Genomic DNA, 23,201 nt, shown 5'->3' with positions numbered 1-23,201 from the left:
GTCAGCTCCCAGCAGGATGAGGGCTCTGAGGGCAGGAGGGCACACACTGTGGCTGGAACAAGTATAGAGGTGCCCACGCTGGATGAGATGCCCCGTCAACACCCATCAACGCTCAGCTTTAGATCCAGGAGCCACTCTGAACGGAAACTACAGAAAGGAGACTCGATGTCTAGTGCTTATTTTACAGACGGGGAAACTGAGGCCCATTTTAACACAATGAGATAGTGTTTTGGGACTTAAGTGCCTTCTAACGACAATGTTGCTTCATCCCACAGACTGAAGACTTAGGGTCCAGCCCTGGCTCAAGAGTGACCTGGAGGGGTCACTTCTCTCTGGGCCTCGGTTTACCTTGTCTGTAAATTGAGTGTTTGGAAACATGTTTAGCAAGCCACCCTATCCTTGACAATTGACCGAGATGGCAGAATGGGAAAACTACAGACCCCTCTTCCTATGAGGAGGATATGAAACTCCCAAATGGAATGTTAACAAAAAAAAATTAAGCAACACATTTTGAAAATACATCACAACAAAGGGGACTTATGCCTGAGACGCAGAGATGGCTCAATATTCACAAGTCTGCTAATAAAATTCACCGTACCAATGGATCAAATGAGAAAAGTTCTGAAAAGGCCATCAAAATGAGGGCCAAGGTGAGGATGACTACTGTCAAGTATTTAATATTGTTCTAGAGGTACTAGCCCATGCACTTAGACAAGGAAAAGAAAGGGGAGGTATGAATATTAGAAAAGCAGTAGGGAATTTATAGTTTGGATCGTATGTAAGCACTGTTTATATAGGTAAAAAATAATAGCAATACCAACATTTCAGATGGCTCGATTTCACATGAATTTTGTCTTTCACCTTATTTTTGACATAACTTCAGACTTACAGAAAAGTTGGAAGATTAGTACAAAGAATTCCTGGATACTCTTCCCCCAGATTCCACAAATGTTATCACCTTTGTTTTATTCTTCTTTCTTTCTCTTTCTCTCTCTCTCTCTTTGAGCCTTTTATGAAAAACTTGCAGAGATGATGTCTTGTTACCCATAACACTTGAGGATGCACTTCCTAAAAACAAGGACATTGTCCCACATAATCACAGTATGGTTATGGACATCAGAAAGTGGACATTGATAAAACACTATTATCTAATCTAGACTTTAATCAGACTTTGCCAACCGTTCTCATAATGTCTTTTATAACAAAAGAATATCCTGGCTCACACGTTGTACTTGTCAAGTCTTTCATCTCTTCTAATCTGGAACATTTCTCAGTCTCTTTGCCTTTCATAACATTAGCATTTTTTAGAGGCCTGGGGCAGTCATTTTTTGGAGTCTGAGTCTGGGTTTGTGTATTATTTCTGTAAGATTAGTTTCAGGTTGGCATTTTGGGCAGGAAAACCTCAGAAGCAATTCAACCTAATATTATTATCTCTTGGCAGTATGATTTTATATATAGAAAACCCAAGAGAATTAACCAAAACTTTCCTAGATCTATTTCATATAGTTATTTATACCCAGGAATAAATTAATTTCCTTATTATGTAAAGAGCTCTTATAAATTAATTTTTCAAAAAAACAGCTCAGTAGAAGAAATGGGCAAAGAATATAGACAGTCAATTCATAGAAATATAAGGGAAAAAAAGTGCCCAACCTCACTCCTTGAAAAGGAATGCAAATTAAAAACAATGTGGTACCACTTTGTACCCATGAGTCTGGCAAAGATAAAAACAAAAACAAATTACAAAGTACTCTGTGCTGGCACTGCTGTGGAGAAACAAGGAATTCCACAGGGTGCTGGTGAGACTGCTCATTGGTACAACCACTTGGAAGGGCAATTTTCTAGAACCTCTCAAAATTAAAAGTGCACATATCCTTTGATCCATCAATTCCCCTTCTAGAAATTTTTCTACAACCATATTTACATGTGTACAAAATGATGGACCAGGGGCACCTGGCTGGCTCAGTCCATAGAGCCCACAACTCTTGATCTCAAGGTTGCAAGTTCAAGACCCACATAGGGGGTGGAGCCTACTGAAAACTAAATAAATAAGGGCGTGTGGGTAGCTCAGCCAGTTAAGGGTCCAACTCTTGGTTTCAACTCAGGTCATGATCTCAGAGTCCTGAGATCCAGCCCCACATGGAACTCTGTGCCCAGTGCAGAGTCTGCTTGTCCCTCTCCCTCTTCTCCTCCCCCTGCTCTCTCTCTAAAATAAATAAATACTATTGTAAAAAAAAAAGAGAGAGAGAGAGAGAGAGGCGCCTGGGTGGCTCAGTTGGTGAAACATCTACCTTCGGCTCAGGTCATGATCCCAGGGTCCTGGGATCAAGCCCCACATCAGACTCCCTGCTCAGTGGGGAGCCTGCTTCTCCCTCTGCCTCTGCCCCTCCCCCAGCTCGTGCTCTCTCTCTCTCTCTCTCTCAAATAAATAAAAATCTTTAAACATTTAAAAAATTTAAAAAAGAAACCAACAAAACAAAATAATGGACCAAATGCAATGCAGCCCTGTTGGATCCTGGAACAGAAAAACACGTAGTGAGAAGATCACATGAAGTCCAGAGTGTAATTAATTTAATGTACTACAGTTCGTTTCTTAGTTTTGACGAGTGAGCCACGGTGTAAAAGAGCTTAACCACGGAAAAAGTTGGATGAGGGCTATTCAGGGACTCTACTATCTCTGCAACTTTTCTGTAAATCTACAATTATTCCAAAATAAAAAGTTTACTCCTAAAAAAGAGGCAAAGGGTAAGGGGAGGGGAGAGAATGAGGAAATCTATCATCACATCTTCATAGTTACAAAAAATTGGAAACCACCTCCGTGTCCCGCGCTTGGGAACTGTTTCACTGAGTGTGCACCTGTCCACACAGTGGAAATTCCATACGACTGTTAAAGGAGCCAAGGCAAATCTCCTCTGAGAATATGAATGTAAAAAGCAGGAAATTGATAATTTGTGTGCATTTTCCAAAATTCAGGGACGGAAAGACTTTTACCCAAATGTGTCTGAAGGAAACAGTCGTCACAGCTGTGGCCTCCGGAGCAGGAACTAGGGAGCTGGGGGGAGGGGTGCATTCTCATGTTCGTATACCTTTTTGTAAAGTTTTCATTTAAAATCATGCACGTGTATTACCTTTAAAATAAAATTTGTTTCTAAAAATTCCTAAGAAGCTGGTATTTGAGGGAGGTCGAAGCCCTTGGAACTCTTTCCCCCACCTCACCCAGTCCTGTTCAACATCCCCACTACCACCCCCAGGGCTTGGAGGTACCACATCCGGGCCTTTACCTGGGAGGGGCCCACCTGGAGGGGGAACTAGCAGGCCAACTCCCAAGGAGGAAGTGAGGCTGAGGGGAGGAAGGTCTAACAGCTTAGTTCTGCTGACAGCCACCAGGGGTCGCCCCAACTTGCCCACCCGGTTGCCACCGGTTAAGGGCTCTGAGCTGGAGAGGTTAAGGGTGCGTCTGAAACCTCCCCCTACCCCCACCCCCAACTCCGACGTCAATCCAGAAGTGAGCAGGAAGTGGCTTCTCCTTCTGCGGTCAACCAGAGCTGGAGACCAGGAGACTGACCTTGCTTTGTCTGACTTAAGACCCCTTCACTGTGCTGCTGTGAGATCCAAGGGTACAAGGGCTGGGCTCCGGGTTGTAAATGGGACCTAAAACATTATCATTATTATCCATTGTCTCTGGTGGCTTCATCTTAGCCAAATCACCCGACCCCTGAAAATCAGTTTCCGGGCTGGAGGGAAATAGGGAGCCAAGGCAGGTGTGTAAGCAGAAAGGGCACAGTTAGATCTGGTGTCAGAAAGAGTTGGGAAGAAAGAGAGGGTGCAGACAGAGGGCTTTGATCCCCCAGGAAGGCCATAGGACAGGGAGTAGGTGAGGATTGACAGAGAACAAGCCCAGGTGCCCCACCCCCTTCACCTCCCCACCCTCCCACCCCATGTGCTCTGAGGCTCCCTCAGCTGCTCAGGGAAGTAAATAGCACTGCTTGGTGGCACCTGCCTTCTGGACCCCACCTGCTCCCACCTCACAGGGCCAGCCTTTGGCCTGTCCTTTCTCTGTTCTGCCTCCCACTCTTCAATTATTACTCAAAGTCTCTGTCTCTCTCTCTCCAAGTCTCTCTGTGTCTCTATCTGTCTCCACCCCTATCCCCAGCACACCTTCCTAGGTCCCTGCCCTGGTTTCCCCTATCCTTGTCACCCTGGAGTCCCCTTCCCATGGCTGCAATGACAGTAAGGGGACAGAAATGGGAAGTGTGGGCAGCTGTAGGCAGAGAGCACCTGGGACAGAGGCAGCCTGACCCTGCTAGCGCCCCCAATCCCAAGTAAGAAAGTGGGTTGCCTTTTATCAGCCAGTAATACGGAGGCCCAGGGAGGACAGACTGTTCCTCTCGGGTGGGTTCTCTTTGCTTCCTCTGTCACCTCCCAAAACGCAAAACGTGATTTCATTTGAATTTAACCAAAGTGGAGGGTTTTTTGGACTTCACTGAAATTTTTTTTCACCACAAATATCACTTCCTTAAGGACATTCCTAAAGTTCTGTGAGAGTTTTTATTTTTTGTTTGTTTGTTTTCTTTTTAAGATTTTATTTATCTGGGGTGCCTGGGTGGCTCAGTGGGTTAAGCGTCTGCCTTCGGCTAAGGTGGTGATTCCAAGCTTCTCTCTGGGCTCCCTGCTCAGCAGGGAGTCTGCTTCTCCCTCTCCTTCTCCCTCTGCCCCTCCCTCCCTGCCCTGCTTGTGCTCTCTCTTTCTCTTTCTCACTCAAATGGATAAATAAAATCTTTAAAAATTAAAAAAAAAATGTTTAGGGGTGCCTGGGTGGCTCAGTCGTTAAGCGTCTGCCTTTGGCTCAGGGCGTGATCCCGGAGTTCTGGGATCGAGCCCCACATCAGGCTCCTCTGCTGGGAGCCTGCTTCTTCCTCTCCCACTCCCCCTGCTGTGTTCCCTCTCTCGCTGGCTGTCTCTCTCTCTGTCAAATAAATAAATAAAAATCTTTTTAAAAAAATAAAATAAAATAAATTTTAAAAAGTTTAAAGATTTTATTTATTTATTTTAGATAGAGAGCACAAGGGGGGGGGGGGGCAGGCAGAGAGAGAAGGAGGCTCCCTGTTGAGCAGGGAACCCAATGCAGGGCTGGATTCCAGGACCCTGAGATCATGACCTGAGCCAAAGGCAGCCGCTTAACCAGACTGAGCCACCCAGGCGCCCCTCTGTGAAAGTTTTTTAAAATCTTGTGTCTCCTTGAGAATTTCAATATCAGTTTTAGGGAGTGACACAAAGTTGACTTCCTCATAACACTTTTCCCTTCTCGGCACAAACACACAAATAAAACCAAATTGATCGTGTTTAATTTAGAAAACAAACAAACAAAGAAAAGTTTAAAATCAAAGCCTGATTTTGTGATGACCCTCCAAGGGAATCCAGAAGGGTTCAAGTGCAAAATTTCCTGTGACTATGACAAATTGTTTTCAGGAAAAAACCAAATGCTCACATCAGGACCAATGCATTTGACCCCATGCGAATCCAAAGACCTGTCATTCGCTTCCTCCCTCGGGGATTTTCTGGCCAGAGACACAGGCAAAATGTGTTCAGAAAGTCTGTTTTTAGAGATTTTGGACACTGCTGGCAGGGGTGTCAATGGAAACCACCTCTGGAGGACAGATTGGTGACTAGCTGTCAAAATATAAGATGGGACTGCTTTGGGACCCAGCAGGGATTTGTGGGGATTTGATATCTTATTTTGTTCACTGAAACAAAAAATTTAGAATCAGTCTAAATGCCCATTGATAATTATTATGGTAATGTATGTGGTGAAAACCTAAGCACCAGGCAAAAGAAATCAACAAATTTAAAGACATAATGTTGGGGTGCCTGGGTGGCTCAGTTGGTGAAGCGTCTGTCTGCCCTCAGCTCGGGTCATGGTCCCGGGGTCCCGGAATTAAGCCGCATGTCAGGCTGCCTGCTCAGCGGGGAGTCTGCTTCTCCCTCTCCCTCTGCCCCTCTCCCCTGCTCATGCTCTCTCTCAAGTAAATAAATAAAATCTTTTAAAGTTAAAAAAATAATTTAAAAAACTATTTAAAAAATAAAATAAAGACATAATATTGAGCAAAAAGACTAAGTTTCATCGTTACTTTTTCCATTTAAAAATATCTAGCTAATAAAACAAACTATTTGAAAAAAGAAACATTTCAAATCAAAGATGTGAGATCAGATTACCAAAAAGAGATAGAATGTTGCTTTTGAGCTTGATACAAACGACATTAGTGTGTATCTTTAAAACTCTGCTTCTAGGACACATGGATGGCTCAGTCGTTTAAGTGTCCCACTCGATTACGGCTCAGGGCATGATCTCAGGGTCATGAGATTGAGCCCCACATGTGGAGTCTGCTCAAGATTCTCTCTCTCCTTCTTCCTCTGCCCCTCCACCCCACAAGCCCCACTCACGCAAATGAGCTCTCTCTCTCTAATTAATTAATTAAAAAATAAGGGGCACCTGGGTGGCTCAGTTGGTTAAGCTTCTGCCTTCCACTCAGGTCATGATCCCAGGGTCCTGGGATCGAGTCCCACGTTGGGCTCCCTTCTCAGCGGGAAGTCTGCTTATCCTTCTGCCCCTTCCCCCGCTCCTTGTCTCTTTCTCAAATAAATAAATAAATAAAATCTTTTAAAAATTAATTAAAAAATAAAAAACTAGGGGCACCCAGGTGGCTCAATCAGTTGAGCGTCTGCCTTTCAGCTCAGGCCATGATCTCAGCAGGGAGTCTGCTTCTCCCTCTCCCTCTCCCTCTGTGTGCTGGCTCTCTCTCTCTCTCTCTCTCAAATAAAGAAATCTTTTAAAAATAAATAAATAATTAAAAAAAAAAAACTGTAGGGGAGCCTGGGTGGCTCAGTCGTTAAGTGTCTGCCTTCGGCTCAGGGCGTGATCCTGGTGTTCTGGGATCGAGCCCCGCATCAGGCTCCTCTGCTGGGAGCCTGCTTCTTCCTTTCTCAATCCCCCTGCTTGTGTTCCCTCTCTCGCTGGCTGTCTCTCTCTGTCAAATAAATAAATAAAATCTTTAAAAAAAAAAAAACCTGTTTTTCACACTGTGACAATTACTCAAAATTGTACTATTGGATCTATGGTGGCTTTTTAATTTTCTGGGAATTTATGGTTGCCTTTCTTTTTCCTTGACAACAGATGTCATGTTCATATACACATATATACAACACCTTCAAGATATCATGAAGAGTAGACAGGATCTTAAGTGCATACCAAGACTGTCACACCTACTGGTGTTGGCCCAGTCACTGCCCCCATGTCTGTTCATCTCTGCTGGACCCATCTTACCTAGGCTGTACCCCCATCATGCTCTTTTCCACCCAGTGCTCCCACAGTACCCAAGCACACTACTTGGAGGCAGTGTCCCTCCCCTGTATATCAATTTCTCAGCCTAGCGTCAGAGGCTGCACATGATCCAGCCTCTCTTGCCTTAAAAAAAGTACCCTTATTTATTAAGGCTGGGTGTGTGCCAGACAGTGTGACAAGTGTTTCACTACTGGCTATGTTGCTGCCACTTTAGACAGAAGAAAACCGAGGCTTAAGGAAGGAAAATCACTTGTCTGAGGTCACACAGTGGTAGGTGGCACAGCCAGAACTTAACTCCAGAGCGTAAATTGAAACCATGTATTCTCTTCGCCTGCATGGCCCCCATTAACAAAGATGGAAGATATCCTCCTCCCACCCTGCTCAGGGGACTCTGGGTGGGCGTGGCCAACCTAGAGAAATAGCTGGTTGGGCACCACTTGCAGCCCCCAACCCTCCTCCCCCCAACAAGCCTCTGGGAAGGGTCCGGAATCAGGAATCACCGGGTAGCTGCAAAGGCCAAAGGTCAGACAGGGGTTTCCTGCCTACCCCTGGGAACTTCCTCCTTCCCAACCCAACTCCTACCCCTGTGATGAGCACCACCCTGAAGGACCCCCTCCCCGCTGTCAACTACCCCCATCCCCATTAACCTCGTTGTTGGGGGGATGGATCCCCATGCAGCAGCCTTCATGCTGCTGTGCCCCCCTCCCCAAGCAGTGTACAATAATGGTGTTCTTGTCCAGCAGCCTTTCCATCCGCTGGTCCCTTTCCCCTCAGCCCCCATCCCTCCCTCCTACCAGCCTTGACCCCATGGAGGTAGGGGCTGTGTCCCACTCTGTCTCCCCAAGACTAAGGGTCCCTTATGGCCGGGTCTGAGGCTGACACCTCATCCAGAATGGAGGGTTTTCCTAGAGCTCCTCGTTTTGGGGGGATGGGCAAGAGGGCACACCCAGAGTCCTTGGCTCCTTGGTCCCCAAATCCCCTTCATGCCCACCCGGGGGGGGGACCCACAGTGAAGTTCAACCCCCACCTACCTGGCACTTTCCATTCACCATCGCACAGCGAGCGCCCCAAATAACACTTCCAGCAGGAAATGATAGTAATCACAAAACAGCAAACCCTCCCTTACAGCCCCCGTCCCTGGCCCTGTCACTGAAACACCACAGGGATACCCAGCTCACAGAAGGGCAAACTGAGAACAGACAGGAGAAGCCCCTCCCTTGAGTCGAGCCTGTTCGACCAGCTCCCAGCTCACTTGCGCACTTACGCAGCACCTCTGTGAGCAGGGCATCGGGTGGCCTGACAGCTGGGGGAGCCTGGGCCACTGCCATCCATGTGTCAGCCCTCTGTAAAGCCCTGATGAGCACCTACTGTGTGCCTGGCTCTGGGCCAAGCACTCTGCCCAACTTAGCCCACGAGGTGGACACACATCCGTAGCCAGTCCAGCAGGAGGGAATTCCAGCTCTACGAACTCACAGCGTGAGACCCAGGACAGTCCCTTGGCCTCCCTGTGCCTCAGTTTCTTCCTCCGCACGACAGGGGCGATGACAGGAGATAGTATGCAGCCAGTGCTGAGAACAGCGCTGGGCACGGAGCAAGGGCAGGTGGGGAAACTGAGGCTCCGAGGGGCCGAGGAAGCCTCCCCCCCCCACCAGCTGGTGCCCCACCCAATGACTATCAGAAGCCCAGCAGCGCCGCGGCCCCTCCCTTCACAGCCAGGGTGGGAGTGTTGTGATAACCCACAGCCCCCATTTCCTCCCGGTCAGGAAGGAGCCAGGCAGAGGAAGTATTAAGAGGAGTAATATAAACACTCCCCCCGGCCCGTGGCAGGGTGCAGAAGGGGCAGCTGCCGTCCCCCCGAGCAGGCCAACCAGCCGAGCAGCGCCGCGGGCCGGGCAGAGATGGGCCTGGCCATGGAGCACGGAGGAGCATACTCGCGGGCGGGGGGCAGCCCGAGGGGCTGCTGGTACTACCTGCGCTACTTTTTCCTCTTCGTGTCTCTCATCCAGTTCCTCATCATCCTGGGCCTCGTCCTCTTCATGGTCTACGGCAACGTGCATGTGAGCACGGAATCCAACCTGCAGGCCACCGAGCGCCGGGCCGAGGGCCTGTACAGCCAAGTCGTGGGGCTCACGGCCTCCCAGGCCAACCTGTCCAAGGAGCTCAACCTCACCTCCCGCGCCAAGGACACCATCATGCAGTTGCTGCTGAACGCCCGCCGCGACCTGGACCGGATCAATGCCAGCTTCCGCCAGTGCCAAGCTGACCGGGTAAGGCCTCAGGCCAGACGCTCACCCTGGGCGCTCTGGGCAGGGCCCCTCACCAATCTGAGCTCTGGTTCCCTCGTCTGTGAGCCAGAGGCAGTCGTAGAGTCTCTATTTCATGCGAGGAGCCCATGGGGATAAGCAATGCAGAGTTGGTTAGTACAAGTATATCCCATGTGATACTGGGGATACACTTATCCTAAAACAATGTATTCATTATCTATCTGGAACTTCAGTGTAACTGGGCATCCTGGCTGTGGATCGGCAGCACCCCTGGGCCCATGACTTAATAGGCATAAAGCCCACAGAATGTGCCAGCACATACCAGCTACGAATAAGAACTAGCTAAAAACTCAGAGCCTTTGGTTCTTACTCAGTAAGAAGTATGAACAGTTCCCATTTGCCTCATGCTGGGTGCCTGCTTTAGAAATATCTCATTGCTGAATCCCTTGGGGTCAGGAGAAGCTCCAAACCCTTTTGCGCATGGGGAAATGAAAGCCTGAGGTGGGGGGAGGTGGTTTTCTCCGGGGTGGGGGTGGGGCAGAGACAGGCAGCCCCAGGGAAGGGTCCTGGCGCACACATGGGCGTCTAGTGGAGACTGCCACCCGTTTGCACCCCCAGCTCATGTCATAGACACTCGACAAGACAATCGCCCGCATTCTCACAGGTGCGCTTCCTCTGGGGGAGGCCTTGCTGCTGGGACCTCATTCCTCGGGCCTCAGCAGAATCGGGGTGAGAGAAGGGAGGACCAGAGGAGGGAAGGCTGGATGGGGGCAGCCTCAGTTTCCCCCACAGCCTGGCTGAGGTGGAGGGTAGGGGGTAGTGGAAAAAAAGGCCTCTGCTGGGGCCTCAGACCACCCAGCCCTCCCTACCCAACAGGAAAGATGTGCTCGGGCCCCCTCACACCTGCCCAGGGAAGGTCTATGTCTCCATGTCTCAGATCCCAGGGCAAGGTGGGTCCCGCCTCAGATTTCCCAGTTCCCGGGGAACAGCCATCGGGTCCAGGAGCTACCAGGAATTCCAGGATCATAAAGTTTTAGACGCTCACACGCATCCCGGAACCCTGAACTTCCCCCGTTGCAGAATATTAGAAACCTAAGATTCTGTGTTTTTACAACTATAACATTTGAAGATCACAGGTTTTTTTTTGGGGGGGGGTTGGGTTTTTTTTGTTTTTTTTTTTTTCTCCTTCGTGTTGACAAATTTCTCTGGGCTGGAACCTCTTAGGATTTTCTCCAAGGCCCCTGGGGTTTCTCTAGTTTCAGGCCGCATGCACCCCACCCTGGAGGGGGGCCCCTGATGCTGGGGAGTATCCTCTGCCCCTGCCCACACCATGGCAGCCCCAAGTGTCTGATGGTAGCAGGTGAATCTTGGTCTTCCCCGGTCCTGGCCATGCTAAGAAACGTGATTTTTCTTAAATTCTCTGTGGGGGCAACTGCACTTTTGGCCCCAAGGTCCTGGAAGTGAAAAGAGGATTTAATTCAGTGATATTTTTAGGGTCCCCTCCACCCTGCCTGGGTCAGGGTGCTGGGACCCTCATTGGCACTTGGGGTCCGGAAGCAGCACTCTGAAACCTCCTCTTTTCACTTCCTCCAACTGGAAGAAAGCCTCTTTCTCATTTCATGTTTGGATCCAACTCATTTGGTTGCCATCTCCAGATCTTCCTCTTCTGTGGCTTTTTGAAAAGCCAGTAGAATGTCCAGAACCGTTTTCTGTCTCTCCCTAACCCCAGGGCATCAGCACAGGGCCGGCTTCCAAAGGAATAAGGACAAGGAGTGACAGAAAGACAAACCCTCCACATTCTTCATTGCTTTACCTGTTGTATTTCTGCAGAGGGTTCTGTTCCAAAGTTTGGAAAGCACCTGGTTGAATTGTAAGAACTTCCTTAAAAAACAATTTATTGAGGGGCACCTGGGTGTCTGAGTCGGTGAAGCAGCGGCCTTCGGCTCAGGTCATGATCCCAGGGTCCTGGGATCGAGCTCCACATCGGGTTTCCTGCTCATCGGAGAGCCTGCTTCTCCCTCTCCCTCTTCTGCTCCCCGTTTGTGCTCTCTCGCTCTCTGCCTCTGTCTGGCTCTCTCGCTCTCTCTCTCTGTTTAAAAGAAAAACAGCTTTATGGAGATATAATTCATATGCTCTACAGCGCTTCCAATTAAAAGTGTATAATTCAATACTTTTTAACACCTTCACAGAGTTGTGCAATCATCACAGTTGATTTTAGAATATTTCATCGCTCCAGAAAAGAAACCCTGTCCCCACGAGCCATCACTCCCTACCCTCCCCCTCCCCCAGCCCCTGGCAATCACTGCTTTCTGTCTCTATGAATTTGTCTGTTCTGGACGTTTTGTATAAATGGGATCCTACAACAGGTGTCCTTTTGTGTCTTGGCTTCTATCATTTACCATGACTTTTTGAAGATTCACCCCTGTGTGTCAGGGTTTTGTTCCTTTTTTTTTTAATAAAGATTTTTATTTATTTATTTGACAGAGACAGACAGTGAGAGAGGGAACACAAGCAGGAGGAGTGGGAGAGGAAGAAACAGGCTTCCCACTGAGCACGGAGCCAGATGCAGGACCCTGGGATCTCGACCCAAGCTGAAGGCCAATTTATCTGTTTTTCTCTTTGTGCTTTTGGTGTCACATCTAAGAAACCATTGCCAGGGGGCATCTGCTCAGTGGGGAGTCTCCTTCCCCCTCTCCCTCTGCCCCTTCCCACTGCTCTATGCTCTCTCTTTCTCTCACTCCCAAGGAAATGAATAAAGTCTTGAAAGAGAAAGAAAGAAAGAAAGAAAGAAAGAAAGAAAGAAAGAAAGAAAGAAAGAAAGGGAAAAGGGAAGAAAGAAAGAAAGAAAGAAAGAAAGAAAGAAAGAAAGAAAGAAAGAAAGAAAGAAAGAAAAAGAAAAGAAAGAAAGGGAGAGAAAGAAAGAAACCATTGCCAAGTCCATGGTCATGCAGAGTTAACACCTAGGCTTTCTTCTAAAGAGTTTTATCGTTTTAGTTCTTACATTTGGGTCATTGAGCCATTCTGAGTTAATTTTTGTATATGGCTTGAGGTAGGGGTGCAAATTCATTCCTTAACATGTGGCGATACAGCTGTGCCAGCACTGTTTGTTGAAAAGACTCTTTCTCCCCCCCATGGAATGATTTTGCCACCTCTATTAATTTTCCAGGGCTGCTTTATTAACAAAATACCACAAATTGGGTGGCTTAAAGAATAGAAATTTAGGGGCGCCTTGGGGGCTCAGTCGTGAAGTGTCTGCCTTTGGCTCAGGTTGTGGTCCCAGGGTCCTGGGATTGAGTCCGCATCAGGCTCCCTGCTCAGCAGGAGCCTGCTTCTCCCTCTCCTTCTGCCTGCTGCTCCCCCTACTTGTGCTCATTCTCTGTCTGTCAAATAAACAAATAAATTATTTAAAAAACCAAAAGAATAGAAATTTATTTTTGTACATACAGGAGGTCAAAATGCAAGTTCCTTTGGAGAGTTAGGAGGGAAGAATCTGTTCTAGGCGTCTCTCCTTGGCTTGTAGATGACCACCCTCCTCTGTGTCTTCACATCGTCTTCCCTCTGTGCATTTCTGGGTGTCCGAATTTCCTTTTACAAGGACACCAGTCATTTGGATTAGGGCCCACCCTCATGACCTCATGTTAACTTAATCACATCTTTAAAGACACTATCTCCAAATACAGTCACATTCTGAGGTACTGGGGGTTAGGATTTCCATATATGATGGGGTGGGGGACAATTCAGTTCTTAACAGCATCCTTGTCAAAAAGTAGTTGGCCAGAGGCACCTGGGTGGCTCGGTCGGTTAAGCGTCTGCCTTCAGCTCAGGTCATAATCCCAGGGTCTTGGGATCGAACCCCGCATTGGACTCCCTGCTCAGCGGAGAGCCTGCTTCTCCCTTTCCCTCTGCCAGCTGCTCCCCCGCTTGTGCTCTCTCTCTCTCTTTCAAATAAATAAATAAAATCTTAAAAAAATAAAAAAGTAGGGGCGCCTGGGTGGCACAGCGGTTAAGCGTCTGCCTTCGGCTCAGGGCGTGATCCCGCCGTTGTGGGATCGAGCCCCACATCAGGCTCCTCCGCTATGAGCCTGCTTCTTCCTCTCCCACTCCCCCTGCTTGTGTTCCCTCTCTCGCTGGCTGTCTCTATCTCTGTCAAATAAATAAATAAAATCTTTAATAAATAAATAAATAAATAAATAAATAAATAAATAAATAAGTAGTTGGCCATAAATGTGAATTAATGTTTTCAAGCCTCATGCAAGTTGTAGCTTGTATCCATGCTTTATCCCTTTTTATTGCCAAGTAGCGTTAACTGTAACAACTTTCAAAGATCTAACCAGCATCCCCTATATAGGAGCCATGCCCTTGTGAACTGGGCCAACCCAGGCCACCCAGGTGTGGGATCTGGAGCAAGAGGACCCACGGGGGTTGGACTGTGAGCTCTGTCCTGTGTCCCATCCGTTAGGTGAGCTACATGAACAACCAGCGGTACATGGCGGCCATCATCTTGAGCGAGAAGCAATGTCAAGAACAACTCAAGGAGACTAACAAGAGCTGCAATGGTGAGTGGTCTGGATAGTAGGGAGCCAGGGGGGTAGACTCCCTGCCCAGCCTCTTGGCAACCCCCAACCTTCCCGAGATGTATTATCATGTCCCTGTAGCCTTGCTCCTCATGCTGAACCAGAAGGCCAAGACACTGGAGGTGGAGGTGGCAAAGGAGAAGGAAGTGTGCACCAAAGACAAGGAGGGGCTGGGGCTGAACAAGCGAGTGGTGGAGGAACAGCTGACCGAGTGTGGCAAGGCCCGGGAGCAGCAGCGGCAGGAGCGACAGCTGGCCGAGGATCGCCTGCAGAAGGTGCAGGCCCTCTGCCTCCCGCTGGACAGGGACAAGTTTGAGACTCAACTGCGTAACCTCTGGAGGGACTCCATTATCCCACGCACGCTGGACACCATGGGCTATAATCTGTACCATCCTCTCAGCTCCGAAATCACCTCCATCCGGAGAAGCTGCGACCACATGCCCACCCTCATGGCCACCAAGGTGGAGGAGCTGGCCCGGAGCCTGCGGGCCGACATAGAGCGCGTGGCCCGCGAGAACTCGGACATCCAGCGCCAGAAGCTGGAGGTCGAGCAGGGCCTGCGGGCCAGTCAGGAGGCCAAGGAGAAGGTGGAGAAGGAGGCCCAGGCCCGGGAGGCCAAACTCCAGGCCGAATGCACCCGGCAGACACAGCTGGCGCTGGAGGAGAAGGCGGCCCTGCGGAAGGAGCGAGACAGCCTGGCAAAGGAGCTGGAGGAGAAGAAGCGGGAGGCAGAGCAGCTCAAAATGCAGCTGGCCGTCAGCAACTCCGCCCTGGACACCTGCATCAAGGCCAAGGTGGGCTAGAGGGCCCTGGATTCAGGTTGCATTGGGGTCAGGTCTGGGGGCCATGTTGGTGGTGATGTCTACCATGTTTGAGGTGAGCTTCTCAGTCTAGGTCCGGTTAGTTAACTCACTTGAGAGTGTCACTGACATAAGATTGGGGTGGAGTTTGGAAGGACATGGAGAAAGGACTAAGGATTGGGATTGAGTTTAGAGTGGCTGGTGGGCCTCCAAATTGGTTCAGGGTGAGAATGGGGGATTCACGGAGGGTTGGTGTCAGGGTTGGGATGTGTCTGAGTTGAAGGATCAGGGGCCATGGGTGGGGTTGGCGGTTAGACTGAAGTTTAAGGCTGGGCTATAGGAAGGCTTGATTGGGGGCAAAGTTCGGGTTTGGGTTAAGGGGAGTTCTTAGTGACTGCTGTGTTTGAGTCGGTTTGAGTTGAAGTTAGGGTTCCATTGAAGATTACATTAGTCTTACAATTGGGGTTGTGCTGAGTTTGGATTGTGGGGAAAGGTTGAAAGTTAGGTCAGGGGTCACATGCAGGGTGGCCGGTGAGTCTAGCATTGGGTGTAGGATGTCAGTGGCTTGGGTTGGGTTGAGTGGAGACACCAAAGCTGGAGTTGAAGCTCAGGTGGTGTAGGTGGCTGGTGGGTCTAGAGATGATTAGAGGTTTGGGGCCAAGGGTGGATTTAGGATTTCATGGGCATTAGGATTGGGATTGGTGTTGACCATGGGTTAGGAGTTGAAGTTGGTTTGGATTTAGGGTGGCTGACTGAGGGTTGAATTGGGCTGGCGTCAGGATATATTTGAAATGAAGGATTGGTTGACCCTGAGTTAGGGTAGGGAGAGCAGGGGAGGGGTGAGGGTCAGGGCTGGGTGTAGAGTAGAAACTAGACAGGTGCTAATCTTGGGGTGGGGCTGGGTTGAGGTTCCATCTGAGGTAGAGGCGAGGGTCTAAGGTTGAGTTGGGGTGAGTGTGGTATTGGGAAGCTGTTTATGGGTGGCCGTGGTGGAGCCTGGGGCTGGGCTGGGGGAAGGGGGTTGGGGGTGGATTTTTGTTTGTAATATTTTATTTATTTATTTGAGAGAGAGAGACAGAGAGAGAGAATGAGCAGGGGAAGGAGCAGAGGCAGAGGGAGAAGCAGACTCCCCGCTGAGCAGGGAGCCCGATGCCAGACTCCAGGATCATGAGCAGAGCCAAAGACAGATGCCCAACCAACTGAGCCACCCAGGTGCCCCGGGGGGGGGGTGGATTTTTCATAGCAGCAAGGTCGCAGCAATGTGCTGGGGTCAGAATTAGATAAAAAGTTATGGTCAGATGAGGTTTGTCATTAGGATTGGGTTTAGGTCAGGGTTTGATTCTAAGAAAAGTGCTGTTTTCATGTCGGATTGGATTTTAGGTGATTATGTTTAGAGCTGGCTTTGGATTTCAGGCTCAGGGTTGTTGCAGGGAAGGCAGTGGGTTTAAGGAGTGGGTCGGCTTCAGCCCAGAGTGGGGCTGGGCTGGGTGGATGGACTCAGCTGGCGTCATGCATTGGGATCAGGTTGGAACTGGGACTGTGGGGGAGACCGAGGCAGGCCACAGCAGGGTCTCTGGGGGGCTTCCCAGGAAAGCCAGTCCCTGGAGTCCCCAGTCCTTTGAGGGCAAGTGGGTATAGGGGATTATCCATCAACTAATGTGGGTGTCTTTCTCCGGTATCTGTTTCCCCACCCTGGAAGGAACTCAGCCCCAGGTATCCAAGAGCATGGAGGAGCGGGACCCTCTCTGGGACCCTGGTTCAGGGGCCCCGGCTTCTGCCAACCTCCTTCCATCTTTCTTCCCACAGTCGCAGCCGATGTCTATACCAAGACCTGTGGGCCCTGCCCCAATCCCTCAGCCCATCGGTGAGTGACAGAAAGCAGGGCCAGGAAGGGGTTCAGGGATGGTCCTTTCTACTTTTTATCCCATCTCAGCCCTGCTATTGGGGTTGCCAGCCCACCCCTAACCCAGGGTTGGGGCAGTTGGTTGGAGCTGACCCTTCTTCTCTCACCATAGACCCAGCTGGCCTGGAGGAGTTCAAGAAAAGAATCCTGGAGTCCCAGAGGCCCCCTGCAGGCATTGTTGTAGCCCCATCTAGGTAAGGCACTGGGCCGACTGAGATGGTTCAGTCTCAGGGCTTCAGAGGAGGCTGGGAACAGGACTCAGGGTGGAGGGAGGCTCATCTCACACACTGCTTCCTTAATTGAGTGCCTGCTGTATACCAGGCCCTATGCTGGGTCATGGGGACGCAGCAGTGACCAAGACCCACACAGGTCCATTCATGAAACTGCCTGAGTGGGGGTGAGAGAAACAATGAAGGAGCCATGAAAAGAGAGACCAAGAGCCCGCAGTTATTAGGAGCTTGCTCTGAGTTCAGCACAGCTGAAAGCGCTTTGCAAGATTAGCTCACTGACTCTTCACAACCCTAATCAGCGGGCGAGCCGCCGTCATCACCCACCACTTTCCAGACGAGGAAAGTGAGGCACAGAGAAGGTGTGCATCGTGCCCCAGGTAACACAGCCAGGGAGTGGCAGAGCTGGGGACACGAACCCAGGCTCTTGGACTCCAGGCAGGCGAAAGAGGGCCGCGGTGAGGAGGAGGCCTTTGAGCTGGAGGGTGGGGCTGAGCTGTCTGGGAAAGGGCAGAAGGTACAGAGCTCCGGGTGACAAGGAGAGCCAGGGTAAAGGCTCAGAGGCCAGACTGGGGGGTAAGGGGTGGCTGGAGCTGAGGAAGGGAGGAGGGAGAGCAGCAGCGGAGACCCCGGGCCTCTCACCCCAGCCCTCTGAGCCTCTCTTTCTAACCTCTACAAAAACGGAGGTCTCCGAAATCAAGGGCATGGAGACTCTTTGCTAACTGTTAAGTGCTGTCCACAGGTGCCTAAAGCGAGGGGCTGGGGGTTGCGGCAGGGCGCATCAAGGCACCGCGGCGCACACTCGGCTCAGGGCTCCGAGTTGGCACCCCGACCCCTCGCCAGCTCCCAGAGTGCAGCCTGTGTATCCCAGGAAAGGTGACTCAGGCCACCGCCCCGAGAACATCCTGTTCTCCCTCCCAGGTGGTGGCCACGCTCCCCATGTTCAGGATCACATCACTGACCGAGGAGTCTGGGCTGGGCAGTGCCATTCACAGTTTAGGACCCGGGGCTCCGGGACACACCTGGAATTTTAAACCAGATTCCTCTGACCCCAAGCCTGTGCCCCCGTGGCTCTGCCAGCAAGGCTGTGGTCAGCCTGGTCTATTTCAGCCTGGGGACAAATAGGCTTCCAGACAATTGTCTTCAAATCCTGGGCGGAGGAGGGGGGGTCCTCCACATCCAGCTCCATTTCCTCTATGGCTCCTCTTACATAGTGCCTCTAACGGGGAGCTCACCTTCTCGCAGAACTTGTCCCTTCCGCTCTGGATGGCTGTGTCTGGGAGAAATCCCTTAGCCTCAGGCAGCCCGCCGAGAGGGAAGCAGGAGGGTGGAGAGGAGACCCTGCTCCAAGCAAACAGTGCTCCTCTCTCCATCTTGGCCCAAAGCCATCATGGCAAGGAAGGAGGTTCTATTATTATCCCCACTTTTCAGAGGAGGAAACTGAGGCCCCAGGGAAGTGACCAGCCTGGGGTCATGCGTCAGTGAGTCAGGGCCAGAGCCAGACTCCCAGCCCAGACCGTCCCAGCTGAGAAAGGGGAAGCTCTTGACGTTGTTTACCCCCAGAGAGGGCCCTCCACAGAGAAAACAATGAGTACTTAAAGCAGGGCCCCTCCCGCTTCTCTCTGCCAGGTCTCAGGAAGGGGCCTTGCTCTCTGGGCTCCAGCCTTGATTCAGCTTCCCCTGAGAAAGGGGCCTTCAGCTCTGGCTTGGAGTGCCAGCGAGGCCAGCCCGTCGGTGGGCTAGCCTAGGCTATCCACAGGTTGTGAAATCACCACATAGGAACTTTAGATGCCTCCGATCAGGGGCCAGGGCTGAGGTCCAGCATCAAATCACCCAGCCCCTGGTCGGGAGTCACTTTTTCTCAACTCTTATTCCTTCTGGGCCTTGACAAAGTCTCCGAGGCGGTGAAACGCTCCCACTTGCAGCTCTCCCTGCGATCCCAAAGCCAGGGCCAACCTACAGCCCAGCATCGGCTGGACGCGAACACTTTCCATGGACATTTTTAGGTCATTTTCTCTTGATGGCAAGTGCACTAGTTTTCCTTCTTCCCTGGTAAGACTGTGTCCTTTGGGCATCCGTTTATTTACGTTAAACACACACACACACACACACACACACACACACACACACACAATTGATGTAAAGACAAAAAAGTAAATATTGGTTTTGGGGCCAGGTGGCTGGATAAGGCATAAGTTGGGACGCAGTTGTGGAATATAGGTGAGGTTCGGTGGGGTGAGGTCCGGAGCCGAGGGCCGAGAAAGAATTCTTGAGATGTCTCTAGGGCAAAGCGGTGGTTTTATTAAAACAAAGGGACAGGATCCCCGAGCAGAAAGAGCTGCTGCCCTGGGGTGGTGAGGGGTGGCTGATTATACACTTGGGAGTTGGGGGGGGTCAGGAAAAGGGACGTTTCAAAAGGATTTTCATCTGCTAAAGAGGACCCTCAGGATCCTGCAGGCCTGGAAGGGCATTCCAGCTATGATGAAGCTAAGGCTGCTTTTCCCTCTGGCGAAGCACTAACATTAAGACACTTGGGAGCTTCCTGGAAGAGGGTCACACGGATCCCATCCCAGAGCTGGGGCGCGGGGGGAGCTTGCAGGGTGTCTGCTGCGGCTTCGTCCTCAGCTAGCCTTCTGCTCCCTCAGCTGTTGCAACGCGGAAGGTTGAAGATGGGGAGTCCGGCCCAGGCTCTGAACGCGGCGCACGGCGAGTGTTGCTCAGGTTCATTGCCGGCACCGTTGTGATCCGGTTCGTTCATTGAACCCGTGTGTCTTGAGCAGCGGCTGGGTGCTAAGGACACCAGGAGGAATAGGCAGAGAAGCCGCCACACTTTGGGGCTCCCAGTCTAGTGGGGCTGTTGTTATAGGGCCCCTTGGGGGGCGAAGCAGAGAAGGGACGAGGCAGTGTGAGGAGGTTAGAATTTTCCACAGGAGGCCAGGCGGGCTCCTCTGCCCTGCATGAGGCTGACGTTGGGGCAGAGAACCAGAGGAGCTGAGGGAGGAGCCATGGGGATGGGGTGTCCCTGGAAGGGTGTACAGCCCATGCCGAGACCCTGAGACAGGGCCGGGCCTGGGGAGGAGGCTGGTGTGGCTCAGGGAGAGTGATCCAGGGGGTGAGTAGGAAGTGAGGGGGGCGCGGGGGGTGCAGGCCAGGCAGGGCCTGTGGCTGCGGTGAGAACTTGGGGAGCTTCAGGACAGCCTGAGCAGAGAAGGACATGACTGGATTCAGGTGTTCATAGGGACGAAGGCGGCCGCCGGAGACCAGGGCCAAGGCAACCTGCTGGTCCAGGCCTGTGATGATGGGGGCTCAGGAGCCTCGGTCTCTGAGAAATGGCCTGGGACCACTGTCCCTTGCAGGCTGGTGGGCAGGAGTGGATGAGGAATTTATGTCAGGGCTGGCCCGGAGCGGGTGAATCCTGGTCAGGCTGGAGCCAGGGATGGGGGGGGGGGGGGCGAGCCAGCCAAGGAACGTGAGGCCACTCGGCCCCAGGGAAGAGCCAGGGAAGGAAGGGAGGGGGCCAGCGGAAGCAGGACTTGGCTGAGGCCCCCTCCTCCCCACCAGGAAACAGCCTCTGAGCCAACCCCTGACCCCTCACGAGAACCTTTGCGAGGCCAAGGAGGGGGAAGGGCATTCCAGACAGCAGGATGGCTCCTGCAAAGCCAGGGGGATGGGGTGAAGTGAAGCGATGCCTCTTGAAAGTTTGGAGGACTTTGGCAGGGTTTGAGTTTCTGACGGGGAGGACTGGTAGGGACAGAGTGGGTGGAGCCTTGAATGCCGGGGTAGAAAGGGTCTGGCTTTGTCTCCAGGGCACTGGGGAGCCAGAGAGAGTGTGTGAGGAGGGGCGGGCTCCTTGGAAAAACCCTCCTGGGAGTCAGTGAGGGGCTAGCCCTGGGGCAGTTCTGTGGAGACAAAGGAGGGAGACTGAGGCCCTGTTTGAGGGGTGGGGGGGTTTGGACAGGGGCTTTGGGAAAAGTCCCAGGTGTAAAAGTCAGACAGGCTGCAGCAGAGGCCTGGAGCACAGAAGGTGGCCTCTCTGACCACTGTCTCTTCATCTGTATATTGAGGAGGCCCACATCTCAGTCCCACCCTCCCAGAGATGTTCGACAAGTAGGAGTCTAATGGGAAGGCTGAACCCCAAAAGAGTCAAAGAGTCCTTGGTGGCAAGAAGGGGCCTGGGGTGGGAGGAAGCCGACCCAGGCAAGGTTTGTCCTTCCGTCTGTCTGACTGACTATTGTATTACCATCTCCTTCCTGCCCTAGTGGCTGAGGCGGCTCCAGGCCCTGAGGACCGAGGTGTGGCCCGGACTCGCCAGTCTGTGGACACAGCACAGCGAGGCGCCCATGGCGCGGGCAGGCAGCCAGGGCCACGGCCGGCCGAACTCCTGCAGACACGCCAAAGTGGGTGCCCTTGGCCTCCACCCCACGCTCGTGCTTCCCCACACCCCACCACACTGATACTCTCTCACAGGCCCACACCTGCACCATGCAATCCCTCGCCCATAGACACCGCAGTGATGTCTCATACGGACACAATGATGTCATACAGACGTAGCAGTGATGTCACACCAGCCGAGGCGATGGCATCCCACCAAAACATGGCAGTGATGCCACACAGACACAGTGAGAACGTCGCCCACAGATACAGCACCGACATCACACACACACCCCTTCTGCCCAGCCCTTGCCGATGTCACACCCCTCCTGTGCACACGGACCCAGGCGCTCCCAGCACCCCACCCGTCTGCACACCCTCGTGCCCCCGCCACACCGCCCTCCAATTTTCTCGTCTCCTGACTCCTCGCCCCCAGTATGTCGGGCCTAGGGAAGTGGGAACGGGACAACATGAGCCTCCGAGCCCCCCAGGAGAGTCTCCAGGCTCCCCTGCCAGCCCGCACCTGAACCCAGGGCAAATGTAACCCACTGGCCCCATCATAGCCCGTGAGGGCGGCTGCCCCCCTCGTCCCTCTGCCCTCACACCCAGCCCTACCTGTGGCCCGCATTAATGTTAGTGGCACTAAATAAATGTTATTGAATCCTTTTAAAGATTCCAGAGTGGTGATTTCTGCTTTGGAAAGGCACCACCTAGCTATGCGTGAGAAAAGACCGCAAGCTAGGACCCCCACTCCCCCCCCCAGCCTCCCACCCTCCCGCCAACCTGTCCCCGGGCCAGAAAAGCCTGCAACCTGGACTGAGGCTGGGGCACCACCAGGCCACCAGCTTCCCTCAAAGCCCTGAAACTGCTTTTTAAATACCTGCTATTTGGGGCGCCTGGGTGGCTCAGTCAGTTAAGCATCTGCCTTCAGCCCAGGTCATGATCCCAGGGTCCTGGGATCGAGCCTGCTGAGCCTGCTTCTCCCTCCCCCTCTGCCTGCCACTACCCCTGCTTGTGCTCTCTCTCTGTCAAATAAGTAAAATCTTGGGGGGAAAAAGAAGCCATTTCTTAGAAAACAGATTATCCATCTGTGGCTTTTATCTTCCTAAGATTTGCGAAGATTTCCCCCAGACACTGACAGCAGTTGCTGAGGCAGGATAGCCTGTCCTGAACTGGAGGAATTTCTCTCCAGAACAGCTGCAGGAACAGTGTCACTGAAGTCTCAGGCCATTTGTTTGGTCTTGTTTTGTTTTGTGGCGAGATGGGATGTCAGAAAGGGCACCAGGGTCCAGTTGGGGAGTGCGTCAACACACTGATCCCTAAATTCGTGGGGAAAACAGGAAAAAGTGCATTAGAGGAATACAGGGAAATCCCATTGTACCCAGTAGACCGGGGCGGGGGGGGGAACGTTTAAAAAGCCATAATACCTACTGCTGGTGAAGATGTAGAGAAAGGGCATTTTCCTACAGGACTGGTAGAAATGCAAATCTCATCATGGCTTTTCTGGAAATCAGTTTGGTGATATTTCATTAAAGTAAAGATGCACAAACCCTTTGACTCAGCAACCCCATTTCTGGGATTTTATCCCTGAGAAGTAAAAACTCCAGGAAACAAAGCAAATGGCCATAGAAAAATGGCCTAAAAATTGTGGTCTAGAATCTCAGCTTGTCATTTGCTGCCTCCACCCCCCATTTTCCCCTCCCCCCCAGCTTTGATTCCCTCC

The 23,201-nt window shown here is 51.6% G+C and overlaps 1 protein-coding gene across 1 annotated transcript; it reads left to right on the top strand.

The window, feature by feature from the left end:
• Window positions 1–9,115: 9,115 nt before the first annotated feature.
• PLVAP (plasmalemma vesicle associated protein) lies at window positions 9,116–22,144 on the top strand. The gene is made up of 6 exons (XM_026500480.4): window positions 9,116–9,606; window positions 14,063–14,159; window positions 14,259–14,971; window positions 16,784–16,841; window positions 16,993–17,074; window positions 21,367–22,144. The coding sequence occupies exons 1-6, from the start codon at window positions 9,238–9,240 to the stop codon at window positions 21,371–21,373; spliced, it is 1,326 nt and encodes a 441-aa protein (XP_026356265.1). The 5' UTR covers window positions 9,116–9,237; the 3' UTR covers window positions 21,374–22,144.
• Window positions 22,145–23,201: the final 1,057 nt, after the last annotated feature.

The sequence above is a fragment of the Ursus arctos genome, unplaced genomic scaffold (genome assembly GCF_023065955.2).
Source record: "Ursus arctos isolate Adak ecotype North America unplaced genomic scaffold, UrsArc2.0 scaffold_14, whole genome shotgun sequence".
Classification (NCBI taxonomy): domain Eukaryota; kingdom Metazoa; phylum Chordata; class Mammalia; order Carnivora; family Ursidae; genus Ursus; species Ursus arctos.
Note: the sequence above shows the minus strand (reverse complement) of the source record. Positions and strands in the feature narration are given on the sequence as shown.

Bases quoted from the DNA above. Each gene is read 5' to 3' on its own strand.
- PLVAP (XM_026500480.4), top strand. From the start codon at position 9,238: ATGGGCCTGGCCATGGAGCACGGAGGAGCATACTCGCGGGCGGGGGGC. The intron at 14,972-16,783 runs GTGGGCTAGAGG...TTCTTCCCACAG, and splicing joins ACACCTGCATCAAGGCCAAG to TCGCAGCCGATGTCTATACC. The intron at 16,842-16,992 runs GTGAGTGACAGA...CTCTCACCATAG, and splicing joins CCCAATCCCTCAGCCCATCG to ACCCAGCTGGCCTGGAGGAG.